The 17,521-nt window shown below is 40.5% G+C and overlaps 1 protein-coding gene across 4 annotated transcripts in view; it reads right to left on the bottom strand.

The window, feature by feature from the left end:
• The window catches only part of ppp1r13bb (protein phosphatase 1, regulatory subunit 13Bb), a 57,736-nt gene extending 41,492 nt beyond the window's left edge, over positions 1 to 16,244 (bottom strand). For 2 of the 4 annotated variants that reach the window (XM_053613625.1, XM_053613624.1), the window contains exons 1-2: positions 15,163 to 16,244; positions 14,507 to 14,674 (exon numbers count right to left, since the gene is read on the bottom strand). In XM_053613625.1, the coding sequence (XP_053469600.1) occupies positions 14,507 to 14,515 (9 nt within the window). In that variant the 5' untranslated portion in view covers positions 14,516 to 14,674; positions 15,163 to 16,244. The remainder of the gene's footprint in view (positions 1 to 14,506; positions 14,675 to 15,162) is intronic. The other 2 variants (XM_053613627.1, XM_053613626.1) reach the window with 1 other exon arrangement.
• Between the last annotated feature and the right edge of the window lie 1,277 nt (positions 16,245 to 17,521).

Consider the following 17,521-nt stretch of genomic DNA (forward strand, 5'->3'; position numbering starts at 1 on the left):
AGGGGCTCTCAAGTCCAGTCATGGGGCTCAGTACCCTCAACACACCAGACCCACATCATTGATGCCTTAATAATTCGCTGATTATTTGGATCAGGTGCATCAGCAGTAGGGAAAACTTCAAACTGTGCTGGACAGGGCTCGGCAAGACTGGAGGTAAGAACCCATACTCCAAACAAGTGTCTACCACAGCAGATCATATTCCTAGTTCTGTATTCAAATTTATTTGTCTCCAAATAGTAGCTTTTCTATGCAAAATACAAAATAAATGTCCTATCAAAAAAACCCTGTGTATCATTTTTCTGCAGAAGAGGAAGAAGGAAAAACAGAGCGTGTGTAATCCGGATGTCCGACTGGTTGAGAAACAGTGGCACTTTGATGAGATTAATCAGAACAATGGGTATGATGCGAGTACAACTGCCAGCAAAGATGAGAAAATACAGAACACACAGTCTACACCAAAACCATCCTCATCCTCAATATTAATACATCAGCCCTCATCAAATATCATAACAGTATCCAATTCTCTTGAGTGCAATTAAACGAAGTCCATTTCATAATGAAGAACAAGGGCTTAGGAGAACTTGGGAGGTTTTTCAGTGATTTGAGGAAGAAAAAAAAAACTACTGTGTGTGTCAAGAACTGAAGAATCGAATTAGGAAAAGCGCTCATTTTTTAAGTTGTCACTGGTATAAAACATTACATTTTAGTCGCTCTACAGATCAGCAGATGAATTTTAAAAAGGTTATTGTTATTTAATATGAAATTTGTAAACAGATGAGAAATATTGTTTAATAAAACCTAGTAAGATAAATGCTTTATCATATACACATTAAAAGGTGTCAAACTAACATCCGACAAGCAACAGAACATTAAAATATCTGCTAATACTGATGTTACAGCAGTGTTACTGCTAAAGTCAAGTATTACTTTTGGAATCGATGCACTGCACTACTGTAAGCATGTACTGTAACCAATCCTGTGTAAAGACTAATATAACGAATATAAACATACCTACATCAAAATGGGACGGGTATATCAGGTAGGTAAGCTGTAGATTTCTAAAATCGTCCCAATTATCAATAAATCTGCCAGTACTAGCTTTACTGGCGTTCATATAGCAGTTTTTCTCCTTAAAATGAGTCTAAAATGCACTTATACATAGACTATGCTAGATACTTTTCAATAACACCATATAAACAGTTTAATAATGGCTATCACGAGTGGAGTTGAAATCATCCACACGGTCTTGTAGGCCAGAATACAATACAAGTGACACATTGAGCTGACATCATCTGAAGTTCTGAAAAGATGCAAACTGAGACCTTAACCATGCTTGGTTTTCCTCAAAGCCCTTGCTACCACCTCTATTAACTCCACGTTATTGTAGCAGAGTACCCTCTCCTACCCTTTAGGCCAAACCGGAGCATCACCTTTCTCCACTTGGCTGTAGTCCGTGCTCTTCTGCCCGCTCTCTTCACGTGTCGAACGTTCGCCTTCCCACAGCTCTCATCCTTAGACAGGCTGACTAGACCATGAAGGACAATAGTTACAAACCTCTTCATCACGCAGGAGTCTACAAGTCAGCACAACGGCACAAACGCTACTACATACAAAACCTCTCTCCTTTGCTCTCTGCATCACATGCACACTCAGTAGTAAGCAAACAGCCTTGCAGTCTCCCTGCAGAGAGAAGCCGTTAAGAGTCATGGACTGCTGATAGAGAGAGAGAGAGAGAGAGAGAGAGAGAGAGAGAGAGAGAATGAATATCCAAGTAAGAATGAGGAGGGAGCACTTCTCATTAAGATTGCAAAGCCTCTTCCAGAACAAGACAAAGCGAGACCTAAGAGGAGGGAGTAGGACAGATGTTGGTAAGAATGCATATGTCTTACGTTCCTATACAATGAAAACTTACAAGATCATGGAGAGTATTGTGTGTGTGTGTGCATGCATCCTTTAAGCTATACACTACCACTGCACAGTGATCAATTCTGATCAAACTTCAATATACTAAAATTAGCAATAACAATAAAACTAACAGGTGGTGTGAAAAATTTTGATTATCTTGCTACAGTGGAACCTGACAAGGGGTGGGATATATTAGGTAGCAAGTGAACAGCCAGTTCTCAAAGTTGATGTGTTTGAAGCAGGAAAAATGGGCAAGCATAAGGATCTGAGCGGCTTTGACAAAAGCCAAATTGTGATGGCTGGACGACCGGGTCAGAGCATCTCCAAAACAGGTCTTGTGGAGTGTTCCTGGTATTGAGTGGTTAGTCCCTACCAAAAGAGGTCCAAGGAAGGACAACCAGTGAACCAGTGACAGGGTCATGACCGCCCAAGGCTCACTTACGCAAGGGGAGAGTGAAGGCTAGCCCATCTGGTCCAATCCCACAGAAGAGCTAAGCACAAACTGCTGAAAAACTTAATGCTGGTTATGACAGAAAGGTGTCAGTATACACAGTGCATTACAGCTTGCTGCGTATGGGGCTGGGTAACCACAGACCGGTCAGAGTGCCCATGCTGAACCCTGTCCACTACAGAAAGCACCTACAATGGGGACGTGAGCATCAGAACTGTACCATGGAGCAATGGAAGAAGGTGGCCAGGTCTGATGAATCACGTTTTCATTTAACACGTGGACGGCCCGGCGCGTCTGCGTCACTTACCCGAGGAACAGATGGCACCAGGATGCACAATGGGAAGAAGGCAAGCCAGGAGAGGCAGTGTGATGCTCTGGGCAATACTCTGCTGGGGTCCTGGAATTCCTGAGGTCCTGAAACTTTGGGTCTTGGAATTCATATAGATGTTACTTTGACACGTACCACCTACCTGAACATTGCTGCAGAACAAGTACAACCCTTCACGGCAGTGGTCTGTTTCAGCAGGATGATGCTCCCTGCAGCACTGCAAAAACTGTTCAGGAACGGTTTGAGGAACATGACAAAGAGTTCAAGGTGTTGACTTGGCCTCCAAATTCCCCAGATCTCAATCCGATCAAGCACCTGTGGGACGTGCAATCCATGAAGGCCCCACATCTCAACCTACAGGACTTAAAGAATCTGCTGTTAACGTCTTGGTGCCAGATACCACAGCACACCTTCAGAGGTCTTGTGGAGTCCATACCTCAATGGGTCAGAGCTGTTTTGGTGGCACAAGGTGGACCTACACAATATTAAGCATTAAGGTTTTAATGTTACGGCTGATTGGTGTAATCCCTCATAAATTCTATGAGGTGATCTATCTTTCTAAAATAAATATTACACACAATAATTTAAACTTTTCACTCAAAACAATACGAGAAACTATTTATCATTGTTGTAAAAAATATTGAATTTAGCTAGAATTACCTATTTAAATAATAGTATTTTCTGTCTCAAATAAATTATATATACACAAACGTTCCAAAATTATTTTTATATAAAAACATAAGCAGTTAGAAGTACCATTAAGCACAATTAGGGCCATAACAAAAGGTTTCCCATGGCTGAAACGGAAAATTGCCAGGAACTGAACCCATGAGCACACTGTCTCACCACACAGTAAGAAGGATGGTGAAGGAAGGAAAAGGAGTCTAAATAACACAGTTTTAGAAACACACGGTTTAACTGATTTTATGGTTGTTTCAAATTCAACTGTTAAACTGCCCTTTTATACTAACAAGCTGTTAGTCTGCAAGAAAGTAGTGCTTGCTGAGAGCATCTCCTGAACTTCACCAAGTGTGATTAGATTCAAGTGTGGTCATATTAGATTAGATAAGATTGGGTATCCTGTGTTGTGGTTAGATGAGACCATGCATGCTGACAAAAGGGTCCGAATATACGGAAAAGCACCTGATACCCCATTGTAAACGATGGAGGGGCTCATTGAATATTTGGAACTGGTGGTTCTGGGTCTCTTTGACGGCATAATGTATTCTGCCAAGTACCTGGATACTTCAGTCGAAAACCTGGCTGTCTCTGCCAAGAGGCTCAGGCCATAGATAGAGCTTTCAACACAGGATGATAAGCCAAACACACAAATAAACTCGGAAATGGTTCAAATATAGGCAAAAAAGCCTCCAGATTTGAACACGGTGGTCTGGATTGAAGAAGGAAGTCCACAAGCCCCACCCTAATATAAAATTAGCTTGCATGGAGAAGTGCGTTGAGATTTGTCTACAAGTGTCTCCAATACAGGAAGAGACTCAGCACTGTTGCTCTCTCCAGGGCATACATCACAAAATATTAAATGGTAAGGGTACCAGTTTTGAAATAAGCATTAGTATTTGGTAAATGGCGCACTCATATAGCGCTTTTATCCAAAGCGCTTTACACTGGTTCTCATTCACCCATTCACACACCAATGGTAGCAGAGCTCCCTTGCAAGGCGCTAACTTGCCATCGGGAGCAATTTGGGGTTCAGTGTCTTGCCCAAGGACAGTTCGGCATATGGAGTCATGTGGGCCGGAAATCGAACCACCAACCCTACGATTAGTGGACAACCCGCTCTACCACCTGAGCCACAACCGCCCAAGTATTTAATTATTTATTGTTATTAAACATTACAGATTGAATGGGTTCTTTGTTTAAATATTAATTTCAGCTCATTCTCAAAAGGGCATCAACAATTCTGGAGGGCATGGTGTTACTAGGTGTTACTAATCCTCATGCAGGTGGCAAAAGGAGGACACACAGGCGTGCACATGTGCACGCATGCACACACCTGAAAATACTGGACTTCTGACAAAAATGAACTGAATAAAAGTTTGGACAAATCGCTACTGAGCCAAGAGAGCACAGACATTTTTTACACAGCATGTCGGAATAATGCAGAGGTCCTTGCTGAGATATCACAGAAAAACCATGAAGCCAAGCTTTAAGACAGACGAGCATTAATTACGAATGCTAAAAATTCGGAATCAAAAGGCTTGTTCATGCTAAAATAAATCTACGAAGGGCTTTGCATTTCCAACAGAGCAGTGATGTGCATGCTACCCAATCTGTATCCCATGCCTGATCTGCACAGCATTGAGAGGAAACTCCAGTGCTGCCCAGTTTTGTACCATGTGCAAGTGAACATTTCATGGCATTTTAGGATTCATTGTGCACTCACATGTTCATTATTGAGACCACAGGACATCCAGGGCTGCCCACTGATCCGACACCCTTGTCTGATGGACCAAACAATCGTTCAAACTTATTTTTTTTTGCTTTACAGTAGGGGTGGATGATATGACACAAATACCATATGATTCTTCAACAATACACAAACTGTATTGCAATGTATAACTGCGCTTCCAAACAGTCAGCAATACAGTAGGGTTTGTATTTTATTTTTAAGCTGTTTTAATGATACTTAAAGTCTCATACAGTCTCATTCAGCAGGAGCTTTGCAAACCTAAACTCGACGAAATATTTTTACATACATCGCTTGCCCAAAACATTTTCCTCTTGGCTTGGAGCTCAGCTTCCTGAAGACAAGTGAAAATGATTCACAGCAGTTACACTGTGGTGCCAATAACTGGCCACACTAATGCTCTGAGTTGGCAACGAGTTCCCTCTATTTTCTGGCAAGAGTTATACCACACGCCATCACTGCTAGACTGGTAACTACTGACAAATATCCTGTGCTACGGCCTTCTTATGTTTGAGGACTACTGTTCTAATCACTATATTGGCTGATCTCAATTTGACATTACTTTACCAATGCCACAAATATAGGCTGAAGCAATGATTTGTTTTAGTGAAATATGAAACATTTTTCGTGAAAATTAATCTCATATGAAATATGCACTGGAAATAACCGTGAAAGCATAATAAACGATCAAATCTGCTGAATCTGCTAGAAAGAAATCCTCTAAAAAGCACAAGGATGATGAAAAGCTTTCTGCCTAAGCACTTCCTCTCTTTTCTTATTAAAGGTTTTTTTTTTTATAGGAGCCAGCATTCATGTTTGAGGAGCTCCTCAATTCAAGGTCGACAATTCAGACTGATGCATTAAGGAAAGTGAATGAATGTGTAATGAGGTCTGTGAAGGAAGATGAGGGCAACAAGAACTTAATGTAATTGTTAAGAACAACAGTGGCATTTTAGAGCTGGAAGCAAAAAAAATTCAAAACAGAATGATGTTAGTCCGCTTGTGTTGTGGAATCTTGTTTGGATGCACATGTTTAATTTGCGGGGTGAAATGGGAATAAAAGCCTGTTAGAACACTGTAACTTTCACAACCATTTCCTACCAGTGTTTCTAGATTTGAAGATAAAGGCCAAACAGTACGAGCGATGGCAAAAACATTCTGCCTGAAACGGCAAGTACCTTTCGGGGGGCAGTGGTGGCTTAGTGGTAAAAGCTCTGGATCAGAAGGTCGGGGGTTCAAGCCCCAGCGCTGCCAAGCTGCCACTGCTGGGCCCTTGAGCAAGGTCCTTAACCCTCTCTGCTCCAGGGACGCTGTATCATGCCTGACCCTGCACTCTGACCCCGCACTCTGACCCCAACTTCCTGGCATGTTGGGGTATGCGAAGAATTTAATTTCACTGTGCTATAATGTATGTGACCAATAAAGACTTATCATTGCTCATTCTGGGACATTTAATGGACATAACATGCAGAACACTGCACAATAAAGCAATGTCTGTCAAACCAACTTTAAAATAAACTTGTCCCAGATTAAATAGTGGAAAATGATCAGGAAGATGTTGAGCATGCCTGCTGCAAAGTACCCTAACAACAGCGTGTTAGCCAGCACACTCAATCCCCTGCTCTCTATTGGCTGGCTGAATCCCACACGAACAGAAAGAGGAACGCACTCCAGCTGACTGGCTGTGTGACACTGATTCTGCTGGGCACAAGTCACAGCAAAGCACAGTGTCAGGAACAGTTACTATTCTGACAGCCTGGTCAGGCGTCCCTAACTGCTCAGTGGCTGTTACATGCATTTCTATTAACGACACTGGTCAAGGAGAAGGGATCATCAAACTGGCTTGGCTAGGGTCTTCACACAAGCAGTGTTGTTAAACATTTCAAGGCCAAAGGTAAAACACACAATGATGGTGTCACAGACTGATAAGAACCAAAACTCACTGTAAACTCATCTTCAAAATAATTAAGCTGAGCTCCCCTCAGCTAAGCTGGACCTTACATCCAGGTATGCCTTACCAGGACCTTACATCCAGGTATGCCTTACCAGGACCTTACATCCATACCTGGACCATCTATACCTGGACCTCACACCACATTCATATGTGGTTTTTCCCGAAACTTCTTCCACAAAGCTGGAAGCACACAATTATATAGGATGTCTTTATACGGTGTAGCATTACAATTTCCTTCCACGGGAGTCCCAAGCCTGTTTCAGCACGACAACGCACCTGTGCACAAAGCGAGCTCCATGAAGACATGGTTTACCAAGGTTGGAGGGGAAGAACTCGAGTGTCCTGAACAGAGCCCTGATCTCAACCCCTGAACACTTTTGGGATGAACTCAAGCACTGACTGCACTCCCTCCTCACATGATATCAGTGCCTGACCTCACTAATGCGCTTATGCTTGAATGAATAAATCCCCTCAGCCAAACATCAAAATCTAGTGGAAACACCTTCCAAGAGGTGTGGAGGTTAATATAACAGCAATGAGGGACTAAATCTGGAATGGGATGTTCAACAAGCACATACGGGTGTGATGGTCAGGTGTCCACAAACCTCTGGCCATACACTGTATATGTGGCAAGCTAGAAAAACCCTTCAGATTTTGCTGTGCAAACAAAAATGAAGAAAAGTTTTTGAACAAAATTGTTTTGTTCCTCCCTATAACATGCTTTGATACATCTTTAAGAAAACATGCTGCAATAGAACATGCTTTTACTTAATTTGTAACCTCAGATAGATGAGGAGACTAACAAATGTGGCTGTAAAACAGTCTGCATAAAGAGGTTTTAATGGCTAGCTTGCCAATATTTTTATTTCTATATTTATTACATGTTAAATTAAATGAAAATTAAATAAGCTAAATAAATATTAGATGCTTTTCGACAATAAGTATGGGGTCTTTAAAATGCTATAACTTTACTTCTGGTTCAACAGATCTGCAAAATAGAGAGACATTTCAGTTCATGAAAATCTATAGTTATCGAGAATTTCACATAGTTTCATGAAAGCTTCTTTGCATGAAGGGTTTTCCAAAGAGCTTCAACATCATGCACTAAATAATATCTCACAATATAGTCTATACCACATAGTTGAATAATTTTTTTTTTTTTGCAAAGTGTTCAGTGATTAAACTTGGATTCAATAAAAGGTTCTACAGCATGCACACACTGGACATCACAATCAATATTAACCTCTTAACACTCCTGAAAAATTTACCTAAAACACCTATACAAGGCATACCCAAAGTCAAATGAAAGCTGTTCTTGAACCATTTGGAGTAAATGCATGGTTTTGGTCTCTTTTGAAAGGTGACACTCCACAGAAGTCAGAATCACTGTAAATGCTGCTGGTACTGAGTATTAAATGTTTAAACACACTGAAATAGAATAGGTTTTTTAACAGCAGAAGAGCCACAGATCACTACGACAGAGCAGTCACATTTCCATACTGTGACAAGCCACATTTTGATTTATTTAAATAATGTATGGTGAGGTATTCAAGGTTTTTCCCCACCTGCAAACTAATGCATTTCAAACTGGGCTACAAATTTACATCTTGGCTAGACATAGACGATGTCAAGCAGAGAAATATATATTCCTACCCTCTCCCCCTCCCTCGGAGAAAGCTTAAGCATGGAACAATGAAGTGTTTAACGCGTGTCTCAGCAAAGCAATCTCCAGAAATTATAAGGAATATGGATAATTAAACAAAACAAATCAATGTTTTCATACATCCATGACACGTCTACATAAAACGCACATGAGGTGTAAATGAATGGGAAGAATAGGACAATGTATGAGACAATACATTTGCTGATGATGCACTGCTGCGGTGCAGTAACGGACCATCCAGGCTCCCTGCAGAACAAAACACTCCCCACACACTCGTATGACCAAAACAAGCTCCACAGGTCATAACCATTTTCCACAGACACACCCTCACCTCATGCGATGTAGTTCCATCTCAACATACTATCAGGAATGAGAAATAAAGAAAGCTCATGCTGATGGGATGTGTGTATGAACATGCTGAGAAAGACACAAGGGCAGGCCTTCTATTTAATTCTGCGCTTATATAGCGCTTTATCTTAGTGGTTCCAAAGCGCTTTACACTGTGTCTCATTCACCCATTCATACTCACACTCACACACCAATGGTAGCAGAGCTGCCATCAAGGCGCTAACTTGCCATCTGGAGCAAGTTGGGGTTCAGTGTCTTGCCCAATGACACTTCGGCATGGGGTTTGGTTTAGGGTCGAACCGCCAACCCTACGATTAGTGGACAACCCGCTCTACCACCTGAGCCACAGCCGCCCAGATTTATCGGATCTACTCAATTTTCTCTTGATGCTCATTAAACCGCATGGCAGATCTGTAGAGGAAACTCACTTATAGGCAAATTCTGCCAGCCATCCGTTAATTCCTTGTTAGAGTGAACATCTCTGGCTCAGCAGATTCTCACCGTCAAAGCTCGGAGATGCCAGCAAATCATTACAACAGAAGGCAGCGATCCATTCGAAAGAAATTTTCCAACTCGGATTTCTTTACTATCCCCGTGATAAGAGAGAGTACAAGTCATGTATACAACGCTGGTGAAACTAAGATGGTGGTTAAACTGTAAAAGTCAATATTCTTTGTGTGACACTTTTCCTTACAATACCAGATATGACTACGAATACGTAAACTAACTAACATTGAGGCTGTGTGTATATAGTAGAGTAGTGATTATCAAAATTTTTGCAGCCAGGGCCCCCTTTAACTGTAAATTATTTCACGCAGTATGGATTCATCTCATGAACATTATTTACATTTTTCAAATAATATTTTTTGGACCCATACAGCAGACTATTCCTGAAATTTCCACTGAGGGAACACATTAGGCCTGAGTTGACTTTGGTGCTTGGACCCCTAAATATAAAAACTTTGATAATTCAATTACAGTGATTCACACCACTGTAACAAAATCAAAAAGAGTCACAGACCCCACTTTGAGAACCACCATGCAAGAGGACCTGCAGAACATCGAATAAAAATGGAGGTGAATTGCACTTTTGTAAACATAAATAGGAAGAGGAAGTACAGTCCAGGAACTGGATAAAAAAATAGGTTATGGTGGCTTTACTCTAGACAGCAGGTATGGTAAATGAGGTAGAAATCAGACATGTAGAATTTATTTATTATTATAATAATTATTATTTTCAGCAGCTGAACTTCCCTTTAAGACAATAAGACATGTTCAAAAAAAGCATTGCTATTGCATGTGTGTGTAAATGCCACATTTATTCTTGCACATTCCCCACTTTTTCCAGACAAATAACTAATAGGCATATCATACAGGATGTAGGTATTTCCCATCATGCACCTCTGCATTCCCAGAACAGGACAGTAATCTAGGTCATGCTGCATGTGTGCAGTGATGGAGCTACTATGGAGTTTTGATTTTTTTCTTGTTGTTGTTTTTATTATCAGAGTCTGAACTGTGCCATGCGACGCAATCAGACTTTGGATTATAATCATTTTGCTCAGTCTGACTAGGTCCCATAACCAGATTGTTAACGAACAGATAAGAATACATGACCCATTTATGAACTACACTATGAATGGTTAGCTAATAAATATGTACCAAAGTATCATCAACTCATACTTTTGACCCACAGTATGGACCTAAAGCCACCAAAACCTCATCAAACACGAAGGCCATGCATAACCTGCGGTTTACCAATCCCGCATACTTTCACACCTACTTGACAAGCACTAATACTGCGATGATGTAGTGCCCATATTGCTAATTCAAGGTCATTCTGCTATATAAAACAGTTTCAGTATACATTGTACATTCTGTACAACAATGATGATTTAAAAAAAAAAAAGGCACTGCCACAGGTACAGCACTGACAAGGTTATGGATAAAGCTCTTGGGTTATCTGGAATGGGGTGTGTGTTTATCAGTCAGATCATTTTCACAGCTGCAGACTGTAACACAATGTCCAGCATTGACCTCTGTCACACCCCAACTTCCTCCATCTCTTCAACTCTGCCTGCATTTTCTTTTAGGCTAAACAACACTGGTGCAGGGAAGAGCGCTTACCTACTGTAAATGCATTCAAACATCTGTCTATCACTTATCTTTTCAGTAAAGTAAGACAATACAAACTTTAGCTTTGCCTTTAATAGATCACAAATATGGTTGAGAGAGTCCAAGCTACGTTCCACTGTTAGGGGTCCAAGCAAGTGGCACAATCTAGGCTACATTACAGTTTGGGCTCCAAACACTGAAACAGTGCCCTAAATAACAGAACTAATAATAGAACTTTATGCCACAGCTCTGCTGACTTCTCGAATCAGATTAAATCAAAAGACTTTCATCAATTTTCTATAACAGCAGCTCTGGCATTACTGTCATTATTGTCATTCAAATCAAAAATTTATATTGAACGCACTCATTCTAATATGTAATTATTAATAGGCGGATTTTTTTTATTTTTTAAATTAAAGCTGCAAGCAGCATTTTCAGGGGCCAAGCACCCCGACTTGGTGAGCTACACATTCACACTACAATTGCTGCATAAGCAATCACAGGAAAATAGAGATATAACTACAGGCAAAGGGATTCCAGAATGATTTGTAGCATCACACATTTGCTAGTCTATTACTTGAGAATAGTTTTGAATATCAGAGATCCTTTGATGACTTAGACCAGTCTCAAGATGATGCGAGCCAAATTTGGTGAAGATTTGACAATAATGCAAAAAAATAGCAGTTAGTTGTAACTTTTGACCAGTAGGTGGTGCTGGCACATAATTTGTTGCATAGCCTCAGGTCATGGTCCTGAAGCTGCCTACCAAGTTGTGTGTCCACGCACAAAGTTGTTTCTGAGATACAGCCTTATTTCGCGTTTGGTGGCTTTGCTGTCAGATTCGTTGGCCCATTACAGGCAAAATATTTGGAGTATTCAAAATAATTTTGATAAATTTTGTGAGGCTTACTCTGAAGATGGTGTGTGCCAAATTTGGTGATGACTGAACAAAATTTGTAGGAGGAGTAACATGGACACGCGGTTCAAAAGTTATGACGGGAAACGTACTTCGAAATTAGGCCCAAATTTGACGGTGGCGCCAGAGAGTTATCAGCAATTGGCCTAAAATTGGTCAGAATGTTCCTTAGACCCTCTCAAATCAGTGTGCCAAATTTCACAACTTTGTACCAGATGGTTCTATGGGCTGCCGTAGACACTCTAGCCAAAAGAAGAAGAATTATAGATGTTGCTCTGGTGAAGCTTGTAGTAAAGATATTTTTTATGAAAGAAGACTTCAGTCAAAGTCAGCGCTTTAATGTAAAGCTATTCCATTTTTTTCGTCATTGGGAAAGTCTTTGGGACAGAAGCTGTTGCGCTTTGTGGTTTCTCAATAACAAGTCACGTTTTTTCCCCTAAATTATTCAGGAAGGTAACAGCATCAGACCTGCACGTCACTGATAATATTTAATCTAATAGAATACCAATGTATTATTCCTTACGTATAAAATACTAAAGACAGTATACTTATGGAAACTAAGAATTGCGCAGCACTGAGAGTGGCTACGTCACATCTTTGTGTTGGAACGTTTATAAGAACAGGTACAAGAACACAAAGCGCTCAAATGATCATTACAAACAAACGTTTACGAGTCTGCAAAACAATTCATTTCTAGGAAGTCAAGCACTGATTCTTCTAAAACCTAATCAAAATCCAGAGGTACTGCTGTCGCACTGTTGTATCACACTCTCTCACTCTCGATTAGGCTGGCAGGAGATAAGACACAGGGCCTGAACACCACAATATAAACATTAGATTAGATAACCTAGACAGGTCCTGAGTGTAAATCACCCACTTCATCCAGATTACCCAAGCAGGTGATAAGGATGTGTCCTAAGATCAGGATTAAAGATACAAAAATGAATTTCCTTTACAGTATTAAACCTTTGGGCCAATTATTCACCAGGGTTAATGTTTAATGGTAGCGCATTCCTGCAGAGTTAAAACAGTTTCCCAGACGGATTCTGGCACCATAAGTACTCGATAACAACCAGAGCAAATAAAATTTTTGTGGAGGATTAGATTGGAGGAAAAAAAAATTGTCTGAAAACTGTCATATTTCAAACTATTGCCTTTATCTAGAGAGGTACAACTGAACAAAGTTAATATCATCACTGCAACCGGGCTTGAAATAACATTTCTTTTACATTTATGTATACTAGGTTTATACTTTTCCAACAAAAACCCGTTCGGGCCACAGTAAATAATATCAGCTTCTTTAACTGCTGACTTGGGACTGATGAAGCCATTTATCCATTAAGACTAAGCAAAAACGCTCCACTTATGTCAGTGCCATAAAACTAATTACTGCCATTAGGGTTTGTCGAGAAGGGGGGTGGTTTTCTTTATCTTGAGGTCAAAGCGAGTCCATTTCCCTACGAGCTTCCAATCACAATTGTATTCTAGCTTCCTTTTCAGGTGAAAATGTTCTCAATGAATACAGGATCTGCTGCGGACGTACGCAAGAGGGCCTTCAACTAGGGCTGTGCCGTATCATATTGTCCATGACATACCAGTACAAATCCTCCCCATGATAAGAATTTATCATCCCGCGATAACGTTTTCACGCGCCGCAATGTGGGCTTCGAACACGTAGAACGAGAACAAGCACAGAGGAAGGCGGAGCTCCAACCCTAGACGAGGAAGAAGAATTAATCCATAAAAAAAGGAGCTCTGTTATAAGGAAGTGGTTCGGGTTTATATATACCGTTTTTGATGTTTCGCAGCATAATATAAAACGTGCCAAGTTAAACGTTATATGCACGTTTACAGAAGAAAAGAATTTTTACATCATTTCTATTTGTTGTTCCTGGGGTTAGATTATTAATCCTGCGAGTATTTGTGTTTGCATTTTCACTGGAATTTTTCATTTGTGAATAAAATTCACATTGTTATTTTAACCTACTTAATTGGTATAGTTCAGCATTTGATGATGGTTAGGATTACCGGTAAGTTTGACTTTTTTAGATCAATGTGTGAACTACCGTGGACTATCATGATAGATAGTTTTACGTCTATAATCGTAATAATAACAACAACATCCCTGCCTTCAACTGAGAGAACCATCTTCTGAGAAAAGACCTTCTTACACTTCATTACCGTCTTACCTCAAAAGAGAGGACATGACACCTTATTATAACCCATCAAGAAGGCAACCGTGTATGATTGTTATACTCTCAGAAGACACTTTTTCGAGTCAGTGGACAGTTTTTTTAGGTGTTTGTGCTCCACCAGAGGCAGGTGATTGACACAAGTGGCTCTGAAGAAGTCTATTTATAGGAAAACCAGGGCAGCTCAATCAAGAGATCATACTTACAGGCATCATTTTTGCAGATGTCAGAGAAACATCAGGCCACGGGTTGCTTCCTAATAACGTTGTCTTTTTGATTTCATATGTGCCTTATAAAATAACCTCTCTGACATGGACACTTGTTCTCAGAGAAGAGGCAAACAAGCGGCCATAGCACAGCTCACCAGGGCTGCCCTGAAAATAAGAAGAAATAAATAAATAAAAATTTTAAAAAAGCACGTAACTACCTATTTAACTGCATTAAATACAAGAAAATAAACCTGCACGGTCATGCCGTGCAGGCTGAAATGATAAACAGTAAATAAACTGAGCAGTCACAGCTAGCTGAAATAACCTAACCTCATTACAGGTATTTAAATGAGTGAACACAGTGCTAACGGGCTAGCAAACACGGCTAGCTATTACTCGTCACCCTGTTTATCTTAACTCGTCATTCGAATTAAACCTTTGATAAAATACCCCCCAAAACAAATTTAAAATAAAAATAAAACCCACCTTATTTCACACATAAACAAAACCACCGCACGGTTAATGATAAAGCTTCACCGCGGAGCTGAGTTAGCAACAGCTACGTAGCAACTGTCCTAGCGAGAAAGCTGACAACTAAACTAAACATGAACTAAAATGACTACATAAATGTCAAAAGTTTAATGTTTACTTACTCAAGTCACTCGAGGACACTTGAAACAATCCGGTTAAAGAGCAAAAAAAATAAAAAATAAACCCGTGTGGTTACTGTAGGAAAGCGAGGTATGGGGGTGATCCAGGCAGCGGAGCAGGAGGGGTTTCCTGAAGGGCAGCGGCAGCAGCACGCTAACAGCCAACTAGCCAGAGCTCTGGCAGCGTACATGCAGACTTTCTTTCTTTCTGTCTGTCTTTCTCTCTCTCTCTCTCTCACACACACACACACAGGAACAAAATACCACGCTGAGTTTGGTCTACTATAAAAATATATCTTCAGAAAAAACGACAACGAAGCGACACGAAAACACTAAAAAGAAGTTATTTCCAGCGTAAGTGTGTAGGAGACGAAGAGGTAATCACACAACACTGATTTGTTAGTGTAGTAAATAAAGGCAGGGCTCGACTGTGAGGAACGCCAGGAATGTGGAGCGGCCCACAGCAGGTAGCACACGCAGCAGACGCACACTTGAATCCATGTGTCCTGTTTGGGTGAATATTTAAAAAAAAAAAAAAAAAATACTTATAAGGTAACTATACTAAAATTCAGCTCTATGTGCTTGGGTCATTTTCTAAACACAAACACAAAGAAATGTACTTCTGGTGCATCTATACCCCACTTCACACATACAGTATACAGCACTGGTTATGTTTGGCACACAATAAAACTTTACAAAAAGTGGTGTAGTGGAATAAAACAGTGTTAAATTGCTTTTAACACAAACAAAACAAGCGGGTGTATACACTCTATTATGTTACATCATGTCTTATTTACACTCACACCTTATACACCACAGACACACACCTGCTGGTAGGAAGCTGGTAGTATCATTTCAGTGGCTGTGTCTCAATCAGCTGCCTAGAAGACATTACAGTACAGTGAAATTATCTTTATTCGCTTATCCCAGCTTGTTACAAAGTTGGGGTCAGAGCAGCCATGATACGGCACCCCTGGAGCAGAGAGGGTTAAGGGCCTTGCTCAAGGGCCCAACAGTGACAGCTGTGGCTTGAACCCCTGACGAACTTTCTGATCAGAATCTGCGTGCGTAGCACGTCCGGAGTGTTTTCATGATTACCACTTATACTGATCAGTGAGTAAATGTATCAACGACCAAGCAGTAGGTACTGAATTGAATGCAACAGGTACTGTCACAGTATGCGATTTCAGACGCAGCATAGTTTATTTGCTGTTTCCAAAATGCACCAAACCAAAGTTGTTATTAAAGGAGAAATACACCTAACTTGCAATATATATATATATATATATATATATATATATATATATATATATATATATATAATTGGTCTGATCTTCAACTGTGCAAATATTTATTTACTGATTAAATTCTGAGTTGAGTTTTTTAATTGAAACGCTTAAACATGTTGGTCATTCATACTTTCACGGTTTACATTACCCACAATGCTGTTCTACTACCTGCTGGTAATGGTGCAGTGGAAACTAAAAATGTACATTTCCTGAAGAAAATGTGAGTGGTGCTTGCCGTGGCAAAACTCGGGTAGGGCGCCAATAGACTATTTTTCATCTCTACCTAAGGAGACCGATGCAGCAGCGCTTTAGTTCTTTAGTCTGTCCAGCTCTCTAACCCTCCCATCTGTACACTCAGCTCAAACAGGTCAGGTCCCAAAGCTTTCACTTTCATGCTAATAAAGCCATCAACTCACTCGAGCGTGTCATCTCATTGATCTGAGTCGAGTGTCTTCCGTAACTCAGCACAACTGCGTTGTTTAGTTGTATTGAATTCTTGAACTTTAAGTCCAACGCTGCTGTCTCCACTATTCCTACTTTTGATTTCTCATGGGAAATGGTGCGTGAGAAAAGCACTTGCTCTTTTGTTTTCAGAGCCAACAGCAGAACCTGACCCTTATTGCTTTATGTTTGAGATTGTTGAATTAAAAAAAAAAATCCTATTACAAGCCATTTTAACTGTGCTAGCAATGTCCCGTTGTGATGTCAGTGTGGCACCTCTCACAGCAAAAACAAAAATACAGCACCGCCAAACAAATCAGCACCAGACTCTCTGAACACATCACAAATATTTAATTATAAACATATTTAATGTGTTTCAGGGACAACTTATCCTTTAATAGCTTATAGGCAACATTCAACTGGATCCAAGCACTGAAACATAAATACAAATGACAGAATATAGGCCACATCAGAGGGCTCAAGCACCATATGATGGGCAGTGTTACAGTAGTTGAAAAGAGTGTCTCGGCTTCCCTCTAGTGGCTGGATCTTTAAATCCCGCCAAAACTGGGGTTTCGGAGCCTGGGGGCGTGGCTGGCGAGTTGATCGACAGTGTGCACTTTCCATCACTG

This window comes from Ictalurus furcatus, chromosome 25 (assembly GCF_023375685.1).
Source record: "Ictalurus furcatus strain D&B chromosome 25, Billie_1.0, whole genome shotgun sequence".
In the NCBI taxonomy this organism is placed as follows: Eukaryota; Metazoa; Chordata; class Actinopteri; order Siluriformes; family Ictaluridae; genus Ictalurus; species Ictalurus furcatus.